Raw genomic sequence first — 23,335 nt, 5'->3', positions numbered from 1 at the left:
CTTCGTGGGAACAGACAGACTTGTTTTAATGAAGATGTCCTTGTGCTGCTGCTACCAGGTCACTGAATGTTGTAGATGCCCACTTATGTCCTGTATATGTTGCGTGATTATCCCTGTGCTAAAGAAGTGTATCATATTACTTACTCTTCATCTTTTATTAGTTTCTGCAGTGCTCATTGTTTTTGGTATGCAGGAAGATGTGGTAGTAGACTGAAGGCTATAAAGTCCAGTAAGGCAGATGTCTGTTAACAAAGTGCTACTGGTAGTTTCATTATGTTTGTTTATATGGGTGGTAAGATATAAGAACACAACACTGAATTCAGCGTCATTCAACAGGCCTAGTTGGACGATTGGACAAACTTTCTAATATAGGGCGATAGAAGATTGATAGAAGTCTTTGTAAAGAGAGGAAAAAATGAAAACCAGATGTCCTGACCAAGAATATCTGTTTTAAGTAGAGAGTTTTTCCTTTATTATTATATGTAAAGTTCTGATAGTCTATGCTGCAACACTTGGCTCATAGGTAGGCCGTGTCTGATATGTTATTAAATGATAAATGAGCAATGACACACTGCAATGAAAATGTGCCCTTAGATGTGAAATGCAACATGAAAATGTGACATGATGTTGTCAAGGCAGTGACAAACGAAAGCACGAAAAAAAATAAGATAGAAATAAATCATGGAAAAATTCCATTAAATGATATTTAACCTGCTCAAGTGATCAACAAGAACATCTTTCAATAAAAGCCTGTAAAACTGGCAGCGATTTTTGATTACCAGGGGTAAATTTGCTGAAATAGAATGAAAATCTTTTACATGTAGGTTTGACTGATATGGACAAATTTTCAGTTATGGATAAAACAAGAATCATGGTCTGATGGGGAAAATCTAGGAACCTGAAAGATCCGAGTATAGTTTTCTTTATTGAGATGTTAGAGTCTATCCTTTATTTTCAAGTTTATGTTCATCTAAAGGACATCTGTAAGCAACTGCCCTTAGATAAAATGACATCAGCTACTGTATGTCACTGATTGATATGCAGCGGCGTCCCAGCAATGAGAAGATTTACTTAGAAACCAACACAAAACTAATATTGTAGGATATCATCTCAATGATGGGATGAAAAGAGTATCAAAATAAATAAAGACTGAATTTCAAGGAAACAGATATCCAGAGCACACCAATACAATTATAAATAGCTGAAGATCCTGACAGGAAGGCTCTATAATGAACTCTGATAGATTATGACCTAGGGCTAAATTGAAGGGAGTTGAGTGTTTGAATTGAAATTTTAGGACTGGATTATATCCAATGTAACAGAACAGCGAAATTGTTTAGCGTGCATTTAGGCCTATGGGCTAGCTGAAATCAAACTTTACAGACCTCCAAAGAAGGGAAGAGGAGGAGAGGTTAGGAGCCTGTGCTGATACAGAGCATTGCAGTACCCAACACATGACAAACGCACAGGATCCAAGATTAGGACCGAGTTGACACCTCAGCACCACACTAGTCAAGGTGGAATGGGACTGTGTGAAGTTTTTTATGATGGCTGGAGTACCAATTCTTCCACCAATTCCCAAGTTTTCCCTGCAGGTTGGAGGACCTGCTTGCAGGGTTGGATGAAAGGTTAACGTCATACCCAAGACGAAACTCACAAATACTATGGGCTGTGTCAAGAAACCCGAGATGGGCTAAATTTGTAAATTTAAACCAGCAAAATGGAGAATTGATTGAAACTATTGAAAAGTACCAAAAAAATCAAAGTGAATTGACATTTCTGGCTTTTTAGTGCACACTGGAGTGGTTTGGGATGTCACAAGAACCGATTTTGCTGTCCCAAATCAATATAAATGATTTTGAAAACTAACGGCACTAGCTTTTTTACAGTATCAATAGTGCTGAGAAATTCAGACTGAACAATAATATGTGAGAAAATAGTTAGTAAAACTTCATTTAGAAATTGCTCACATTTCGAAACGAAAAACAGCTGAAGACATCCTTGGAACTGCTTTCAGTTTAAGGCAGGGGAACTTCAGGAATCATACTTGTCATTTTGAATATAATACAGTAAAACCTTGATTATCCATCACGGTTTGGGACCGAGGCCGTGGTGGATAAGAGAAAAGACTGATAACAGAACAGCTACTTTAAAAACGATATACAGTAGATTAGTTTAGCGAATAGTTGTATTTATTTATAAAGCAAAACTATATTAACAACATATCCTCTTTAATAAAACCCCTGTGTGCATCCAGGTGTCCGTGTGTATGTGTCTTCTGGTGAAGTGCGCATGCGCGGGGTACGGTGCGATGCTTCAAAGGCCGTCTGACGCGTCACACAAGACAGAGAGGGCGGGACCTATAACATATCGCGCGGCCGATCCAATCAGATTTCGGTAAATGAGGTAAGACCTAAAACATAAGGCATGAAAAATCCAATCGGGTACTGAGACGTGGAGACCAGCTTCCCCAAAGAGGTGAGATTAGTGTTTGTTGTTGTGCAAGTGTTCACTCTGAGGATGTCACTTTTGCGATTAAGAAGCTTGGCCCGGTAAAGTGTAAAGTGTCGGTCGTTGAAGGGGTTTTCCTAAATATATGAATTTTCATGATATTACAATAGGATGACTTTTAAAAGTAGATTTATTTTCGCGCACATAAAATCCGTTGCTGGGGAGACGCCACACATACAATAATCAGCTGCACGCCAGCACAGATTAAAATTCTTGCTGTGGAACTGCACAGTACTTGCTGGAGAGACGCCACAGGCACGATTATCAGCTGCATGCCACACATTACATCAGTTGTTCCCTTTACCTTAAGAAGGCGACAATTTCCAGTTACATTAGCCTTTGCCATAACAATTAATAAAGCTCAGGGGCAAACCTTAGAAAAAGTTGGCATTTATTTGCCAGAACCAGTATTCAGCCATGGTCAGTTATATGTTGCATTATCAAGAGTTACAAGTTTTCAAGATGTTGTTGTCAAGGTTTTAGATGGTCCTGAACAAGGCAAACTGTTCCCAAACTCAGACAGAATATTTACAAGAAATGTTGTCTATAATGAAATTTTATAGAAAAATTTCATGAGGTAAAAAAATAGAAAATTTTGAGGAGTGACTTTAAGGTTCAAGCACTCTTCTAGTTTTCTGGAAACCATAAGAACTCCTCATCGGTAGTGTCAGAATTTATGAAGCTCAGTTGCTCACAATCACTTACCTATCATAACCTGTCCAAAGCCACCAGGGGACAAAGCACGTTTGGACCAATGCTCCCTGAAGTTATATCGCCAGTCTAGTCCCATCTCTATTTGTAATGCCACAAAGCCCTTCATCTCGTCTTTTGTTGTGAGATTGCGGTGCAAGTGCAGCTCGTGATTCAAAAAATTTCTCTGCATACCTGTTTGTCTCGTCTGACAGTAGCTGAAAAGCGGCCTCAGGAAAGCACAGCTTGAAATAGTAAAGTAATAATAAAGCTGCTGGTAATCTGTCGAGTCCAACAGCAAGCATGGTGCTGACTCGTGAAGTCCGGTAGCCAGTTTGGCTCCCACGGATCAATTTCTGGGTATTCGTCACATACGAACCTTGCCATAGGTGCATCGGCTGCACGAATGCGCTCAGCTGGGGCGGCATCAGCTGGTGTCCAATCAGCTGATGCCAGTTCCTCACTCTCTTGCTCGATCTTCTGATCACTCTCAACGAAATCAGATTCTGAAAAATCAGAGTCCGACTCAGCGATAATGCACAAATCATTGTCTGCTGAGTATTTTGTTTTCTGCACTTGCTTCGCTCCCTTGTGAGATGTCGATGCCATCTTGCCTTTGTTTACATTTGTTTACATTTTGTAACTCACGCACATGCAAGGATTAGATGCAGAGTCAATTAGTCTAACATTCTTCTAAGCAGAGAGGGAATGCCTGTAAAGTAATGGTGAGTTTTGTCGCCATTACCAGCTGATTGTCACCCTCTACCCCTGGATGTCGACTTTTGTCAGGTAATACACACCACGGTCTGTGACACAATATTCGCTCCACAAGATGCACAGACATTTCCACCCAAATTTTGGAGGAAAAAAAAAAGTGTTTTATGGAGCGAAAAATACGGTAATTGCTTTTAATAGTTTTCTACACAGTTCTGGAGACTTTGAATTCATTCTCCGATTGTAATGAGCACATCTGTCCATTTTCTAAACTGTATATACAGCTCTAGGTCATTGGGGGCCATCACAAACATCAACAGTTACACATATAGGGCTGTAGAATGTGGGAGGACTGTCAGCCGTAACAACAGTTGTAGCAAAGAAACATCGAGGCAGAACTCAAACAAAATGGCTACTTGGTTTTCCAACACTGGCAGTGACATGAACTGCTAATACCAAAATACAATTTATTTAATTTTTAAAGGTTTGAAGGGCAAGGCACATCTCCCTTTTAATAATGTGTACTGCGTTAACAGAATTGCAAAACTACAGAGACACACATTTAGTAGGACAAGCAAATAAGCGCACTTCATTACTAATTACAAATCTGCAAACACTGATTTTGTGTCACATGTTTATTAGTATAGTCCAGTGCTTCCCAAACTTGGTCCTGGAGTCCCACTGTGGCGGCAGGTTTTTGTTCCAACCAGATTCCTAATCCATGACAACACCTGATAGCACTCATCTCATTTAATTAGCTGGTATTTTTTTTCTCTTATTCTACATTCAGAAAAGCACAGCAGCATAATTTTTACATTTATAAGACATTTAAAAAGATTTCTACTTTTGCTATACATTTAAATGCTTAATTCTCTTTTATTGATTTCATTATATTTGGCCTTTCTCTGTGCAGTTTTCCCCTTTCGTTGAATCTTATTAACGACAATTAAAAACGAGCAGAGCAGACAACACTGAATAATCAAAGGCTGCAACTACTTTAGCGTGAGACCCACAATTAGAAAATAATGGATTAATTAAACAATTATAACACATGAAAAAGTACAATGAAAATCAAGATGAAAATATTGTTTAAAAAAAAAAAAACATTATTCCCATATAACTGCATGGTACATTTTAATATATAATCACACATAGTTTTTTTTTTTTTTACCAAACTTAGTTTTCTAATTTCTATATTGTTCCCAAAACACAGAACTTGGGAAATAACAGTTCACTTAATTAGCCCAGGAGTTCAATTAAAAACAGAAGCTGGTTGGAACAAAAACCTACAGCCACAGTGGGTCCCCAGGACCGAGTTTGGGAAGCACTGGTAGAGTCCATACTTAAAATTTCATGTCACATATATATATTGAATGGTGCATTGAAGAATGTAATGCTGTCACACAGTTCTAAATTTATTGAGTACAGGTAAAGGCACTTGCTTTTTTGTTTTTATTATTGATTTTTTACTTTTGTTTAAACTATTACATTTTATCAGTCTGTGCTAGGAGAAACACTGATCAAGTCCTTTATTCCCAAAGATTTCTAGCTGGATCTCATGGTTAAACACTGATTGTAACTTTAAGATACTATTTTGCCTCGAACCAAAGTGTTAATGCACACTAGTATTAAGGACTGGAGCATCACAGCTACTAACGTGTTCAGCTTTTATTACAGCCCTTCATAACCTTCAATAATCCAAACTTCTGTATGCTCCGATAGCTTGTGGAGTTGACAGTTGACAGAGCACAGAGAGCACCTCAGCTAAGTGCTGTGTTTATCTCTGACAACTTTTATCAGGGGTTTCCTGGCAGGGTCTAATTGTGGATATGTATTCTTAAAGATTCTTTACAAAACATTATTATTTGTCTCATGATTGATTTATATTGTTGTTGTGGTTGATTTGTTTCCATTATCATAAGTGGAACAATTACTCCACAGTCCATTTCCCCTCACTTATGTCCATCCTTGGAGCGAACACCCTTTGCAGAACCCATGGGCTAATTCATATACATTAGATAGGATAGACTGACAACAAAGAGCTGGATTACATTAATCGTGAGGTGCACCCAGAGAACAAAGACTGGAGAGATTGATCAGTTAGGTTAAGTCCAAAAGAAATGACTTTGGGTTTAAAGAAAGTAGGTTAGATTTAAGACAAGTCATGTCCAGTAGAAGAGGTGTATTAGATGGTTTGTTGACTATTAGTTGATATACTCCATAAAATGAAGGGTAAATAGACACATGAGCAGGCTCAAATTCAGAAGAACTAGAAGATGGACTTTGTGGTTTACTAAAGATGCAGGCCAGCAAACACTTAAGAAAGATGTTTAATCTGCTAGGGCAAACCTCCTTTCATAATTGGGGTTGATTGAGAATCTGGTTGGGGTCAACAGAGTTGGATTACAATTGCTAGGATGAAAGGGATTAAGATAAACTTCATTGTTTGGCACAAGTTCATTTGGAGAGGCTGCTGTGATAATTTGGGGCAGACCGAGATCTGTAACCTGGACTCAGTCCAGTAGGACTGGTCTTCAGAGTTACGTCATTACAGGTTTTTAGCACCATCTTGTAAATCCTAGGGTTGTTTCTTTCTGTCGGCGTTTCCTTTTTTATGGTGTTTCTTTTCAAGCTGTGACCAGCCTCCAAATGGTCCGTATCATCCTGCGTCATTGGCTGTGATGAGTGAAATAATCTTCTGTTTGTATAGCTTGGGGGTGGGGTGGGGATTGAGTTACGCTTCCCAGCTGAGGGACAGAAACACTATCGTTTACTTCCGATGTTACTCTGATTAGAAGCTTTATATAAAGCCCTCCTAAACCACAAATGCAGTTTGTGTGGCACTCCCATTGAGTCTCTCTAATCGCTTCTGAAGTGTTGGCAGCATCTGCAGAGGCTTACGTTTAGAGCAGATGATTTTCAGAGTTTGGAATTAGGGAACACAGTCACAAAGGACAGAGCCATTATGCCAATTAGCAAAGGTGATTAATATCACGGGGTGTGTCTCTAAGTATGTCAGACCATTTTAAAAAGGTGGACACAACATGCAAAGGATGTCTTTCTGGTGTACAACAAGCAGTTTATAGGATTCATTCCTTCATTTCAAAAACCTGCTCTGTCATTACATTTGTAAGGCTAGAACCAACTCTGGATGGGGTGCCAGCCTACTATAAGGGATACTCATAAAAACAAACACACTCATTTTTTAATACCAGACCAATTGAGTGCCATAATTAAATATTGGAATATCTGAAGAAGGCTGCTGCAACACGCAGAGAATCCTGCAACTTCCAAACTAAAAGTGTGAGATCTTGGAGTGGTAAGTGTCACCATGCCACTCATCTTTAATGATAATCCAAAAAACAAATGCTCTGTCAAGTGAGCGAGACTCATTAAATTGCTAGGGAACTGCAGGGATGAAAATGGCCTACACCTCTTGAACCCGAAGGTAATCCTCTCCTGGCTTTACTGTTGTAGTCTATCTACATAAATACCTTGTAATTTAACTTGGGGGCATGGAAAGCAGTGAAATAAAGAATCTGCTGTGTGAGTCGCTGCTACTGTGTATGTCTTTCTTTTTCAGGAAACAGTAGAATATGCCTTCCTAATCATTTTTACAATTGAGACTTTTTTGAAGATTATCGCCTATGGATTAGTCATGCACCAGAATGCTTATGTGAGGAACGGCTGGAATATGCTGGACTTTGTCATTGTAGTGGTAGGGTGAGTATGCTTTTTACTTCTCAGTGTGGGGGAAGCTGTATGGTTTCAGCTAAACGACTGTATATAATCAGTCCACACCAGGACGGGCCAATCTTGTCTGTAGCTCTCAGTAATGTCCTGATCATGTGATATGTCCTTGTGAACAGGCTCGATGGACCACTGGGTAAAGGTTTTCAAACCAAAACCCTTTCACTATGAGCCCTAGTTTGCTGAGTGTTTCTGACCCATGTTTTAACATATTTTATTTTTTTACAATTTCATTCACCTCAATGTTTCATTAGTATGTTACAGATCAGGGTGACATACTAGTTTAAAACTGGAACTGACCCAGAGTGACCCTTGGAGGAACTAATCAGGGTCAAAAATAAAACATTCACGGACCAGAAGTCTGCAGATGGATTTAGAAACGATGTGCAGATATATTTTGGAGTATCATTTGAAGCCGGGGTTCATAATAACGGGGCTGTACTAACAATACATTATGTTATATAAGCATAAAATTCACAAATCAGTTCAAATCATTACAAGGTAGAAACAGACCTTGATGGGTTGCCAATCTATCACAATACCCACTCACATGGGGCCAATACACAGCTGCAAATGAACCCAACATAAAAACATAAGACATTTGACAAATGGGAGAGCATTCAGTCCATCACGCCCATTTGTTTAGCTAATAGCTAAGCTGCCCCAATATCTCATCCAGATTCTTGTCAAGGTTTCTGTTTCATCTTCATGTCTCGATAGTTTGCTCCAGAGTCCCACAACTCATTGCCTAAAGAAGTGCTTCCGGGGTTCAACTTTAACTTGCACATCTTTGGGGATATGAAAAGAAAACTGAAGTAGTCGAAGGAAATCCAACTCAGATAAGGGGAGGACGTGCAAACTCCATATAGACCGTGGCCAGACATGGGATTTAAATTCAATTTGGATCTTTGAGACAGTAACGTAAATGACTATCAGTGTGACACGCCATGTGAAAACATTTCACTTCAAAATTTTCATCCCATTTATTATTCACTTTATTTTGTAATTTTATTTTATCCAGTGACAGGTTACTAGGTTAAAATGCTGAAGTGCAAACCTCTAAGCACTCAGTTCAGTCCCCTTACTGACTCACTGCATGCTCCTCAGTTAAACTTCTTGCACTCCATATGGGATGGAATCACCCCCATCTTGGGTGGAGTGAACTTACCTTGGGCATGTGGCTCATACTGGGAAGATCACAAGACGCATGTTACCTTCCATAATCGGCCATTCTTTAGATTACAGTTGCTCACAATGCTTTATGTGTGGATTTTATCAGTCAAATATCGAAGGCCAATATTTTATTATATAATGAAATGAATGTATTTTATCTTGTTGAAATAAAGATACTCATTGCCTGATTCTGCTGTAGACAGTAAAATTGTGTGCAAAAAATGCAAAACCATTACTTCTGCAAAGCTAAATCTAAAAGTGACCCATTTTGCTTAAAAAAAATCAATAGGCTCCTTACATTTTATATTTTTCATTCAGTGTTATTCTGATTTAGAGATTAGTTTTTAAAATTATTGTGTCTGTAGTTTCAGATCCTGACATACAGACATCATTCTGAAAGTGGTCAAAATCGTATTCAGGGATACCTGAAACAACATAGAAATTTTGACCCCATTACCATGCCTTTCCTATATATAGCTGTGCTGTGAGTAAAAATGAATGAGAAAATAATTACTAGGGTCACATGGAGTTAAAGTGCTAAAAAGTATTCATCTCTTGAATGCTTTCCCATTTCATTGTTATACAACATTGAATCACAGTGGATTTAATTTGGCTTTTTCAACGTTGATCAAATGAAAAAGGCTCTTTAATGTTAAAGTGAAAGCAGATTTCTGCAAAGTAGTCTAAATTTGTTACAAAAGAAACACTTAAGTTTAGGTACTGAAAAAAATGCAAGACCTTAACGAATGCTTCTTTGGGTGATAATTAAACTTATAAAACATCAGCAAATAAGTGGCTCATCTCTGTGCAGTTTATATTGACAGCCTTTGATACCAAGGTTAAATTACTCATAAATATGGAGGATTTGCTGACCTTGTATTGAAGTATGCAATATCAAGAAAGATATGTCTCACTTAAGCTCCTTCTCACTGCCAGAGTGAAATAATTTTGCTAGGTCACATTGAACAGTTATTTAACCACTTTACTCATGCTTTACAAATATCATAAAAATCAGAATTAGATCTTGCTCCATAACAGTACACGAGTAATAGATGTATTTTTGCACTACCTAAACTAAAGTGTTACTGTTACAAATGTAAAACACAAAATATTTAGTTGCATAAGCATTCTCTCCCTTTAAATCAGTATTTATTAGATGTTCCTTCAGCCTTGATTTTGTGCGCACAGGTTTTTCTCTGTCAGCTATGCACATTTTCTCCCCCATTCTTCTTTGCCAAGCAGCTCAAGCTCTGTTAGGTTGCATGGGACTCGTGGATGAAGAGCCGAGAGAGAGAGAGAGAAACGTTACCGCAACCACCACATGACAAACCACCTTAGGATCCCAGATTAGGACCCGAGTGCAGCCATACCAATCCTACTGGTTGTGTTGTGCGTTCTATTAATGTTGGCTCTCTCTTTTCCACTTTCCCATAAAGCTATGACTGGTAAAGGACCTAGGCAACAGTTATTGCCTACATGGTCTCTCCAGTCTCAACCAGTGCAGCTTCTTTACAGTTCCCATAGGTCTCTTGGTTGCCTCCCTCATCTGTCTTCGTCTTGCACAATCACTGTAGTCAGCTGTGCCATACACTTTTCATTTCATCATGATCTGGCTATTTAGTGTTTTATATTATTTTCTTGTTTCCACCATGCCTTGGGCTTTTCAATCACTTTTTCACAAAGCTGCTTGGAGTGTGGTCTTCATTGTGCAGGTTAGCCATGATACTGACTCATCACACGTTGACCCTTCCAGATACAATGAGATACGACAGTGAACTGAAACGCCACACAGGTGATCTCCATTGAAGTAACTGTGGGACTTCTAAAATGAATGGTTCCAGCACTGCTGACTTGGGCATGTCATATTAAAGGGAGTGAATACTTAAGCAATCAGTTGTTTTGTGTTTTATATTTGTAATTAATTTGGACGACTTTGCAGAGATCTGTTGTTACTTTGTCTTTTAAGAGTCTTTCTATGGGGAGAAAAGCTAAATTAAATCTGAGAATCGATGTTGTATAACAAAAAAAATGTGAAAACTTCCAAGGGGGTGCAAGCTTTTTATAGGCACTTTAGTTACGTTGAATTTATTTTATTTACATCCTTTTTATAGTGAACACCATTATAGTTTTTTATTAATACTTTTTACACTTGGATGCCCTGGTAAAGTGATTCAAACAGAGGTCCATAGTGAATCACTTAATTGGTGATCTCACAATTTGTTGTTCAGCACCTTAGCCAATGGGCCACACGATCAGCCATGACTGTTAAGAAATGTCCATTTCAGATCCTACACACATTTTTCTTGTTTATGCTCCAATCTGGTCTCTGTGCAGTGCATCTTTATCACCCTGACAATAGGTTAAAAGTGTGAGCTCTAACCCAGGGTGAAATCAAGCTGTGAAATGGACTTTAGTCACTTCACATGTTAGTGCTCCAATTGTGGAAATATTTATCGTTATGCTCTTGTTTGTAATTTGATTTGGATAAAAGCACCATTGAAAAAGAGAAAAGCATCATAGGTAGGTACATTCACGCACACATCTTCATGTGGCCAGTTTATAGTCAGAAGGTCAACTAATGGTCTTTAGGATGGTGTAACAAAGGCGCTATATAGGTGCCCGACCCGATATAGATAGACACAGAGGCACGTATGAAACTATACAAGTTTTATTTTTCTTCACCCGTGGGCGCACGTCTTCCCAGTGACCCACAGGCAATACAGAGTCCACAAAGCACTTCTACAACACAACAGTTTCTCCCTTTTACCACCAGTCCTCCTCAAGCTTCGTCTCCTTCCTTCCAACTCTGGCTCCTCAAGTGGTAGTGGTTGGCCCTTTTTATATCCCACCCGGAAGCGTTCCAGGTGCTTGACCACCTGGTCCTAATTGCCCTTCCGGGTGGGGCTGAAGATACGTCCAGCTGGGCTGCTGACTCCATGCAGCTCTCCCTAGCAGCCATCCGAGCCCCCAACCAGGCTGTGGAGGACTCCATCTCTCATGGAGCCATGCGAGAGGTTGGGGGATCACTGCCCGCCAGGGAGGCTGCCACCAAGCGTCCCGGGGGAGGTATTGAGCTGCCCATGGTTGCTCCCACGGAACAGATGCAGAAGGGGCGTCCCTGCCAGGCATGGGACTCGGCTGTCTGCCACAATGGGAAAGAAACATTGATGTACTTGGAGAAGTGCCCACCCAGAAAGGCGAAGAAAATGCAAAACCCTACACAGGCAATGGTTTTACATGGGATTCAGATTTAGGAATCTTGAGTGTTAGCAGCACTAACCACCACACCACTGTGGCACCACAGTATATTACTGTTAGCATTTATTTTGACAGCAACATTATGAGCCTTCAAATATGGACACGTTGAGATATGCAAATGCATTTATAAATTGCTCAGCAGCTCTACATCACTAAGATTACTCGGTGCCTTTCCTTTGATCTAAAAAAAAAATCACATACAATATGAGACAGTAAAAATAAAAATGTGACATTACTCAAGGTGCATACATTATTATTTTTAGCATTTCAAAGCCTGTGTTTCATCTGGATTTAATTGATGCATCTCTTGACATGTTGCTAAAAAAGAAGGTTTTGTGCTTCACAGGTTGGTGCACTGCAAAAGCCCGTTTTAGGCAATTGGAGCACCTGCCCCTTTAAAAAGTTACTTAAAGCACGTTGCTTTGCCCCCCACGATTCTCCCACTTGGCACACCTGATTTAGTGATCTTTGTACAGAAAGCAGAGAAATGTAGATCTTAAGTGACAGGAAGGGAAGTGGAAGAATAAATGAAGTTTGGCGTAAAGCTATGTGGCCTAGAAACACAGCCTTTCTGTTTTCGTTTCTCTGTTTCCCAGTAAGATTAGATTAGCCAAGGCGCAGATGATATGAGTCAGCCGGCCTCTCGCTTAATATGCACACAGTCCACTGCATAGCTGGGTCACTCCAGTGCCTGGAGCTGCAGACCCCAAAATGCCCAGAGGACCCCTGAAGAGGCAATCTTCAATAGCAGGAATGATTGTGATGAAAACCAAATGTCCAGAGGTGGGGGGTTGTGGGTGGGGGGGGCTGTGCTGGCAGTAACCGCTTGCAGAAAGCAGGCCTGGTTAAAAGAGAGTGGCACCAACCCTGCTCTGTCACCCCATTAATAACTCCACACTTGACCTTCTAAGACTGCCACAGTAATGCAATGAACTCAGGAACATAATGGGAATCGGGGAGTGAACTGGGATAAACTCAAGATCATTGCCAGCACTATGAGGGGACTCACTATCATAGAACAGAAGCCATGGGCTGACCCAGAAGGAAATGTGATGGACCTCTTAAAGTCATGGGATCACTAGGTGCAACAAAACTGGATGTTATAAGGAAAAAGTAAAACAGGTTGTTATTGAAATGGTGAGAGTCTGGAACAGAAATGGCATCTGACTTGGGGATGAACTTGAGGAGGAATTCTGACATTCTGACCACGGCAATACTTGCACAGATTGGCAGTTTGAAACAGAGTCAAGGTTTGAACAAACTCTTAAAGTAGCAGCATAGGTAGTGGGACAAAACAGGGGGACACTGTGGCAAGAAGCAAAGTCGCGAGCCACTAGGAATAAAGATCTGGAAGGAACCCAGTGACAACACGATGAGCTGGTGGCTGAGCAGAGATCTGCATTGTAAGATTTCAAGTCAGTGCTCACACTGGCCCCCTATTTCCTGTGGATGTCTTGTTTCCTTTCAACCTGTGGTAGTGTGGGGCAGTGATTTTTGAGCACTGATTTCAGTGACTGAATGGTTTCAGTCAGTCCCGTGTGATGTCCTTTCCTTCACGGAGCTCTTGTTTTTGTTTCGACTATCCTTTTTGTTATGTAGTCACTCACTGGCAACACCCTGCAGGTCTCCCATTTAAAAAAGAAAGGATATTCATCTTTGTTTATGGGAGAGGCCTCCCTCACCAGTGTATTCAGCGGGGAACGGTAAGTGATGGATGGACTTTGTTTTGGGTTATGTATGGTAACGGACATCAGGATTTTTCTTATGTTTTCAGGTTATTTAGTGTTGTTCTGGAACAACTTACCAAAGAAGGAGATGGAGGGGGCCACTCCGGGGGCAAACCAGGGGGCTTCGATGTCAAAGCCCTTCGAGCTTTCAGAGTGCTACGTCCTCTCCGGCTGGTATCAGGAGTGCCCAGTAAGTCTGCTTTCATGGGGCTAACAAGTGGCTGAATTTAGGGATGAGGACTGAAGTAAATGCAATGAAAAAAGGACAGATACATTTTAGGGTAGAAGGATACATAGAGGTATTTATTCTTCTTCTTCTTTCGGTTGCACCCATTAGGGTTTGCCACAGTGGATCATCTTTTTCCATATCTTTCTGTCCTCTGCATCTTCCTCTGTCACACCCATAACCTGCACGTCCTCTCTCACCACATTCATAAACCTCCTCTTAGATAGATAGATAGATAGATAGATAGATAGATAGATAGATAGATAGATAGATAGATAGATAGATAGATAGATAGATAGATAGATAGATAGATAGATAGATAGATAGATAGATAGATACTTTATTAATCCCAAGGGGAAATTCACATACTCCAGCAGCAGCATACTGATACAAAAAAAACAATATTAAATTAAAGGCCTTCCTCTTTTCCTCTTACCTGGCAGATCTATCCTTAACATCCTTCTCCCAATATACTCCGCATCTCTCCTCTGCACATGTCCAAACCAACGCAATTTCGCTTCTCTGACTTTTTCTCCCAACCGTCCAACTTGAGCAGACCTTCTAATGTACTCATTTCTAATCCTATCCATCCTCATCTCACTCAATGCAAATCTTAGCATCTTTAACTCTGCCACCTCCAGCTCTGTCTCCTGCTTTGCCACCTTCTCAAATCCATATAACAAAGCTGGTATCACTACTGTCCTGTAGACCTTCCCTTTCACTGTTGCTGATACTAGTCTGTCACAAATTACTCCTGACACTCTTCTCCACCCAGCCTGCACTTTTTTTCACCTCACTTACATAAACCCCATTACTCTGTACTGTTGATCCCAAGTATTTAAACTCATCCACCTTCGCCAACTCTACTCCCTGCATCCTCACCATTCCACTGACCTCCCTCTCATTCACACTCATGTATTCTGTCTTGTTCCTACTGACCTTCATTCCTCTCCAGAGCATACCTCCACCTCTCCAGGGTCTCCTCAACCTGCTCCCTACTCTCCTACAGATCACAATGTCATCAGCAAACATCATAGTCCACGGGGACTCCTGTCTAATCTCGTCTGTCAACCTCTCCATCATCATTGCAAATAAGAAAGGGATCAGAGCCGATCCCTGATGTAATCCCACCTCCACACTGAATGCATCCGTCACTCCTACCGCAGACCTCACCACTGTCACACTTCCCTCGTACATATCCTGTACAACTCTTACGTACTTCTCCTCATACAATACTACAGCTCTTCTCGAGGCACCCTGTCATATGCCTTCTCCAGGTCCACAAAGATGCAATACAACTCCTTCTGGCCTTCTCTATACTTCTCCATCAACATCCTCAGAGCAAACATTGCATCTGTGGTGCTCTTTCTTGGCATGAAACCATATTACTGCTCACTAATCATCACCTCACCTTTTAAACTAGCTTCCACTACTTTTTCCCCATAACTTCATGCTGCCATCTCTCCCAAACACCTCCATGCTTCCACAGGAACCAACGGCCTTTCCATTTTTTATCCTCTTCATAGCTGTTCTTACTTCCTCCTTGTTAATCCGTTGCACTTCCTGATTCACTATCTCCACATCATCCAACCTTCTCTCTCTCTTGTTCTCTTCATTCATCAGCCTCTCAAAGTGCTCTTTCCATCTGCTCACACTCTCCTCGCTTGTGAGTACGTTTCCATCTTTATCCTTCATCACCCAAACCTGCTGCACATCTTTCCCAGCGTGGTCCCTCTGTCTAGCCAATCAGTACAGGTCCTTTTCTCCCTCCTTAGTGTCCAACCTCTCATACAACTCATTATATGCCTTTTCTTGAGCCTTCGCCACCTCTCTCTTCACCTTGCGCCTTATCTCCTTGTACTTGTGTACTTTCTGCATCTCTCTCTATCCCACTTCTTCACCATCCTCTTCCTCTGTATATTCTCCTGTACTTCCCCATTCCACCACCAGGTTTCATTTTCCTCCTTTCTCTGTCCAGATGTCACACCAAGCACCCTTCTTGCTGTCACCATTACTACATCTGCTGTAGTTGCCAAACTGTCTGGTAACTCTTCACTGTCACCCAGTGCCTGTCTTACCTCCTCTCTAAACTCTACCTTGCAGTCTTCCTTTTTCAACTTCCACCATGTAATCCTTGGCTCTGCCCTCACTCTTTTCCTCTTCTTAATCTCCAACATCATCCTACAGACCACCATCCTATGATGTCTAACTATACTTTCCCCTGCCACCACTTTGCAGTCTTCAATCTCCTTCAGATTGACTCTTCTACATAGGATGTAATCTACCTGTGTGCATGTTCCTCCCTCTTCTTAAAATACATATTCACCACAGCCATGTCCATCCTATTGGCAAAATCCACTATCATCTGACCTTCTTCATTCCTCTCTTTGACAACATACCTACCCATCACCTCCTCGTCTTTTCTGTTCCCTTCACCAACATGTCCATTGAAATCCACTCCAATTATCACTTTCTGTCCCTTGGGTACACTGTTCATCACTTCATCCAACTCACTCCAAAAATCTTTACACATCCATCACACACCCAATTTGCGGGGCATATGCACCAACATTAATCATCACACCTGCAGTTTCCAGCTTCATAATCATTACTATGTCTGACACTCTCTTCACCTCCAAAACACTCTTGACATACTGTTCCTTCAGAATAACCCCTACCCCATTTCTCCTCCCATCCACGCCATGATAGAACAATTTGAATCCACCTGGCCTTACTCCTCTTCCATTTAGTCTCTTGCACGCACAATATATCAACCTTCCTTTTCTCCATCATATCTGCTAACTCTCTCCCCTTACCAGTCATACTGCCAACATTCAAAGTTCCTACCCTCAGTTCCACTCTCTTTACCTTCCTCCTCTCCTCCTGCCTCCGGACACATCTCTCTCCTCTTCTTCTCCTTTGACCAACAGTAGCCCAATTTCCGCCAGCACCCTGTTGGCGAACAGTACTGGTGGCGATCATCGTTAACCCGGGAATCGACTGATCTGGTATATTTAATTAAAGCTTGTTTGCTGAATATATTCATTCATCCATCCATTTATTTATTGAACCTTTTTGATCGAGTTTTAGAGGTTGAGGAACTGAGGCCTGTTCCAACAGCCACATAGATGACTAAAGAAATAATAGTTATTGCAAATAGTTGGGCATAACAAAGAATAGATGGGCAGAATAGTTTATGGTCTTATGAATGTGTGGTGTGCTTAGTAGGGGATGATCTTGAGCCGTTTACCGAGTCCAGAATATACACCAAGGAGACCAAGTGGTATAAAAAGAGCGTTTTCTTAAACAACTTATGAGGAGACTAACACAAGGAGGAAAACATAAGTAAACAAAACACTGTTTGCTTCATTGTGTCTGAAAATTAGACTCTGCACCACTGTCTGGCTGGGTTACTAAAACACTTATCAAACTTTTAAATCTTTTAAGTCTTCCTGTAGCACATTCCTTTTCTTGCCGTCAACTACTATTGGATTCATTGAATTGAATCCTTGTCCTTCTCACCATCCAGCTTCAAGTTCAATAGGCCCTGAACTGGAAGGGGATTATAAGCTCTGGCTAATTATTATTTCTGGTCACTTTTGCCAGTCACTCTGGTAAGTTCTGTGGAACACTTAGAATTGTCCAGCTTAAAAAACTCCACCTTTCGGGGTGGGGTGTCCCTGCAGTCCTGAGCCTCAGTGTATTTTTAAAGGGTCAGGTAACCCCAAGTAATCTGCCCACTGTAGTACATACAGTAATAGGTGGCCACATATACTGTAACAAGCTTTCTGATTCGACTTAGGTTAAATCTGCTAAATTAGTAGCTGCCCTGTTCTTATTGCTGTTCTCCTGACTTTTAACGTCCTTGGCACTCCCTATTACTGTAAGATCTTTTGCCCACTGTCAGCATTTCATTTATTCTGTTGGCCCTTGGTGGTACCTGGGACTACTAGGAATCCTAAAACAGACATATTTACATACAAAAGGTTTGATGTATACACATACTAATGGATATATAGTAATTCTGAATGATAGATTTTTGTATGGATAAATGAATGTACAAGATGTACTGAAGAATGAGTAAATGATTATACAAAAATGGTTTGGTACATAAAACACTTTGTTTAGGGAGGGATGGGCATAAAGATGACAAGATGGAAGTGATTCAGCTGATGATGCAATTATCACACCTTGTGACATTGTACCATGTTAGGCACTGTCTTCGTTAGCTTGATTCCACTGAGGTCCTTGAGCATTTCTCTTAAAAGGGTGCACAGTCCTCACCCATCAGATGCAAAATTCTAATCTGTTTCTCTCTTGCAGGTTTACAAGTTGTCTTGAATTCCATTATAAAAGCCATGGTACCTCTTCTCCACATCGCCCTGTTGGTTTTATTTGTCATCATAATCTATGCCATTATAGGACTTGAACTTTTTATTGGAAAAATGCACACAACATGCTACTTTCCCGGCACAGGTAAGTGTTAGAGGAATAGCACCTGGGTAATTTTAGAAGTGTTATTAGGGCAACATATCCTTTCACAACAAAGTAATTTTGCTTAAAATGACCCCACATACCCACCACTGACAGATATGGTTTTTACTTGTGGAAACAGTCTCTATAATCTCCACTGTTAATCCAGCACTGTGTCTACGCTGTAGTGGCATTCAGTAGTGGTGATACAAGCAGTGAGCTCCACCCCGATAACATAATGCTGAGGTAGCTGAAGACACCCAAACTAAAGGCCATCATAACCCTGAAGTGTGATTTGGAGTAATTAGGAGTTAGGCTATTGTAGGAGGCACACAGGATGTTACAGGCATCCTGGCAGGAAGTCAGGAAAGTCCCTTACCCAGATGGGAGGCCCAGACAAACAGAAAGGCATGCCGACCGGATATGTACCTAACACCTTCCCTGGCTGGGAGAAAAAAAAGACAGTAAAGGACTGTTGCAGAGGGTTATTTAAATTCCCCCATGTGTTAGATGGCAGCAGCCCTCCATATCGGTGCCCATTTGAGAATCGGCGGGGAATGCTGGGAGTTGTAGTCCAGCAGCACAGTCCTGTTGGTGTTTGTGGGTGCCGCACGGGGGCACTGCAGGGAGATGCGCTCCCCAATTCATGGAACTTCTGTAAGACCCAGAGTCAGAATGGCCCTGGCACTGGAAGTAGTCCTGGGTCCTCAATAAAATGGACCGCACTCCCTTATCCAGACAGAGATGGGAGGAAGGAAGGCAACACTCAACCAGGAGAGGGCAGTGCGGTAGTGAGAGGAAAGAAACTGTAAGGAGGATTGATTTCTAGAGAAAAGAAAACCTGTGTTTGTGCTACTTTGGAGGCATTTGGTAATAAACATTCCATTATTTGAACCCAGGACTGTGCCAGTATGTTTGTGCTGGGGTTTGGGGCTCGCTGATGCCGCCGTTTCCATTACACTATACAACACCTTTAGTGATGAACTTTATAAAAACACAAAAAGAGTAACATCGACGAGACATGGTCATAAAACACAATGATGTCTCCAGTACATAACCTTCCCAGCACAAAACTGTGATTTTAGCAATAATATATTGCAGGCCACTATTTTGTTTATTTTATTTAACATCTTGAAAATATCTTCATATATAACCTCGCTCCAAAATTGCATTGAAGGTGTGTGAAAAAATAAGCAAAGTTATCTCTGAAGAGCAAAATCTACTGGATTAATTTTGCTTTGAATTATGAGGCTAATTACATTTATCAATGCTAGTAACTGAACCAAAGTTAATTCAGTTTTGAGTGGTTCATAGGTAAGTTGCAGTCCTGACACAAACACAAATATTCAGGGGTGCCTTAAAGCACAGTTATTCTGATGCCTTACATAAGGAAAAAGTTGATAGAGAAATAAGGAAACGTTAATCAAAGCCAAAGTCAAAAGCAGAAATCTGTCCTGCTGTTCATTATTACCAGAATGCTAATCAAAGAATCGTAGTAAGAAGGCACTTGAGTTACACACTCGCAAAAAGGATGGTTTCATCGAGGATATCTGCAAAACCAGTTAATGTCATTTACTTAGTCATGCTCCGTAGGAACCGACATGGCATCATACTCAAAATGGCAACAGATATGGCACAATTTATTTAATTAATAACTAGCCAAAGTACCCAGCGTTGCCCAGGCGTATTTGTCAAATGGTTTAACGAATGAAAGCAAAGGTTTATGAGTTTTTTAAATAGTGTCCCTGTTGTTATTGGTAGCTGTCCAAAGTGTTGACCACAATGCCTGTCTATCAATGTCTCTGCTCTCGTGAGTCAAGAATTTGTTCTTTTTAGGTAAAACTGGATCCAGAATTGCAGTAACTCCTTGCTTGCTTGTAACCATGAACGCTGTCATATTTTCTTAGTTCAATGTGGACAGTTCATTATAAAGAAAAACCTTCAAAGCAGGTGTTAAACAGCAACCCTAAGATTCTCCTTTGTGTTGCACTGAACTTCCACTTTTGGTCAAGCCTCACCAAACACCCCCCTGCAAAAGCACACAATCCCCCATTTCATATTACAGTAGATAAAAGCAGCACGCAGCATTGTCTGGGTAAGTCATGTTAAACTCTGGTCATTTTGTCTGCTAGTCTGAATTCAGTCTATTCAGATGTTTCACATGCTCTGAGCCAGCAGGTGGCACTGGTGTGCAAACTGTAGCATACATGAAAAAACACTAGGACCCCCAGGGTCAGAAATTTGAGTTCCAAAGTAGTCCATCTTATCAGGTCTTTTCCTGTCTTACCTAACCCTAACCTTACCTATCCTATCCTAGAGAGCAACTTTGTAAAACTGGGACCAGATTATTCAAAGAGTGTACAATTAATTGTATAGGGATAATTCAGACAGACATTCCATTTTATATGTATAATTTGAAAATAAAAATTAATAAAAAAATCAGTACAAAATATGACACTTTACTCCAGAAAATCCAAAATGGGAACAGTTATGAACAAAAAGAAGCTGAAACAATTGCTTGAGAATTTCTAAAACACACAGAATTATAGCATTGAAAAACATATTAATGTGAAAACTGGCCCAAAATAATTTAGGACTGCAGAAATATTATTTCGTTCTTTATGTCATTTTAATATTCAAAGCATAGGCATATTAAGTTACTTGCTCAAACCACGCTATAAATAAGTAGTGTGTGTTGAACCAGCAGCCTTAGGTTTTTAAGTCCAGTGCCATCCCACTAGACCAGTGGTTCTCGACTTATGGTATTTGTTACAACATAATACATGAAGAAATACAAAAAAAAAGTTGGGAGCAGGAATTGTGAATGAAGGAACGAAGGCAAAGAGATGGAGATGGAGAGGAAGAGGTAAAGAGACAGTGAGAGAAAACCCCATTGTGTGTAAGAGAAAGAGAGGCATTTGCAGTTACACCTTAAGTAGCATATAAATGCTGCTCTCTTTTCAAGGCAAAAACACCTTTAATTATTAACACTTTCGTCTGGGTGTGGAATTGATTCAGAAATATAAAAATACCTGATTTGTGTCTGCTTGCAGAGTGCAATGATGTGACCAATCAGCTATCTGTTGCAATCATTTTAAATTGTAATGTGGCACATCTGAATCAGGGAGTTGAAATGAAGGCCAAGTTAATCGCTTTTTAAAAGAGCACCATACATAACCCTGATAAATGAATGGAGGCTTCACATTCATCAACTGAGTGTAATGAACATCCATTTTATAACCAACTTATCCAGGTCAGGATTGTTGGGAGGGGAGCCTCTCCTGGCTGCACTAGCCACATGGCAGGCACTGTTGGATGGAGTGCCCACCCTGGAGACATGCAGTTTATAAAACTGCTAGAACAGAATATTTAATAGATTAGGTTAAGACTATATTTATGTTTTTTGTTGTATCTTTGAAATCAAACTTATGTTTAATATTGTAAGAAATGTGCCAGACATGGTGAAATCATAAATGAAACATATTTCACTGGTAACTGGAGTGAATTGGATGCGGCCTCCAGTTATGAGTAATTATTGCTACTTAGTTCTGTGACAAATTCTTAGTACATAGACATATACATTACAGCATTACAGATTGCTCTGTTTGCAAGCCATCTAACCAAAGTATGTTTTACAGAAATTCAAAAATAATACTCTTAAATTGACATGTTTGATTTAATAATAATTCATTTTATTCACAGAGGTAGCTTTGAAGTCGTGACAAATCTTAAAAATGAAGGAAATATTTGGAAAATTAAGCCATCAGGAGTCTGTCACATCCTACATTTGTGTTAATTGACTGGTCCATTAGTGTCAGTTAACCAGGTAAAGATTCCTCCATACACCAATATAGTCTCACTGCAGAAAATGTCACAAACCTGACAAAGTGATTTTCTAACAGTCCTGTTATAAAAGCAGCTTTAAAGATATAAAGGTACTCTCTAATTGGTGTGGCAATGACACAATAATATACAGTGGAACCTCGAGATACGATCACCTCTGTATACGAGAAATTCAAGATCTGAGGAAAGTATGAGCGAAAAATTCGGATCTAAATATGAGCATTGGCTCTCGTAACGAGCCACGAGCAAGGCTGTGGGTATGCATGACGCGTTTCCCGATCCGCCTCGACTCGGGGATTCAACCAAGCTGACGCTGCCCGCCCATCAGCTCACTCAGTGTTCCTTGTTCTCCCGTGGCGTGCACTTGTGATTTTATTGTTTTTTTTGCATTTAACGTGAAAATAATTATTCCACGATGCCCATCAAGAAGATTGTTGCCTCAGATAGTGCTGCCACTAGTGTTACTAGTGTTTACCAGTGTTATTTATTAAAGGTAAACTACAGTATATATTATTTATCAGTGTTATTTGTTAGGAAAATTGGTTTTTATGTTGATATTTTTGGGGGTGCGGAACGGATTAACTGGATTTCCATTATTTTCAATGGGGAAGTTTGTTCTAGATATGAGAAATTCGCTATACGAGCTCAGCGCTGGAACGAATTAAACTCGTATCTCGAGGTTCCACTGTATAATTTTTGTTAGTATTCGTTTGAAGCAGTGTTTATTTTTCAGTTAACATTAAGTGAATAAACTTAGTAAAATCGGTTGGGTTGTCCACAATGATCATATCATCCATATTACTAACCGAGAATGCTAAACCGGATGATGGACGCAGGCACATCCGGCCATGGGCCGTAGCTACAAAAAGACGTACTGCGCAGGCGCAAAAAGAGTCCGCGAGAGTCGGCTGAGGAGTCGAGAAAGGCGGACAAAAGAGGGCGAGAGAGGCGGATGAGGGGCCGCGAGAGG

General features: G+C 40.5%; 1 protein-coding gene across 1 annotated transcript in view; it reads left to right on the top strand.

Annotated features, from left to right (window-relative positions):
• The window catches only part of cacna1db (calcium channel, voltage-dependent, L type, alpha 1D subunit, b), a 325,356-nt gene that overhangs the window by 122,512 nt on the left and 179,509 nt on the right, over nucleotides 1-23,335 (top strand). Inside the window, exons 4-6 of the mRNA XM_051921058.1 lie at nucleotides 7,499-7,638; nucleotides 13,871-14,013; nucleotides 18,373-18,525. Coding sequence (XP_051777018.1) covers nucleotides 7,499-7,638; nucleotides 13,871-14,013; nucleotides 18,373-18,525 — 436 coding nt within the window. The remainder of the gene's footprint in view (nucleotides 1-7,498; nucleotides 7,639-13,870; nucleotides 14,014-18,372; nucleotides 18,526-23,335) is intronic.

The sequence above is a fragment of the Erpetoichthys calabaricus genome, chromosome 18, assembly GCF_900747795.2.
Source record: "Erpetoichthys calabaricus chromosome 18, fErpCal1.3, whole genome shotgun sequence".
NCBI lineage: Eukaryota > Metazoa > Chordata > Cladistia > Polypteriformes > Polypteridae > Erpetoichthys > Erpetoichthys calabaricus.
This window is presented reverse-complemented; position numbering and strand designations above follow the sequence as displayed.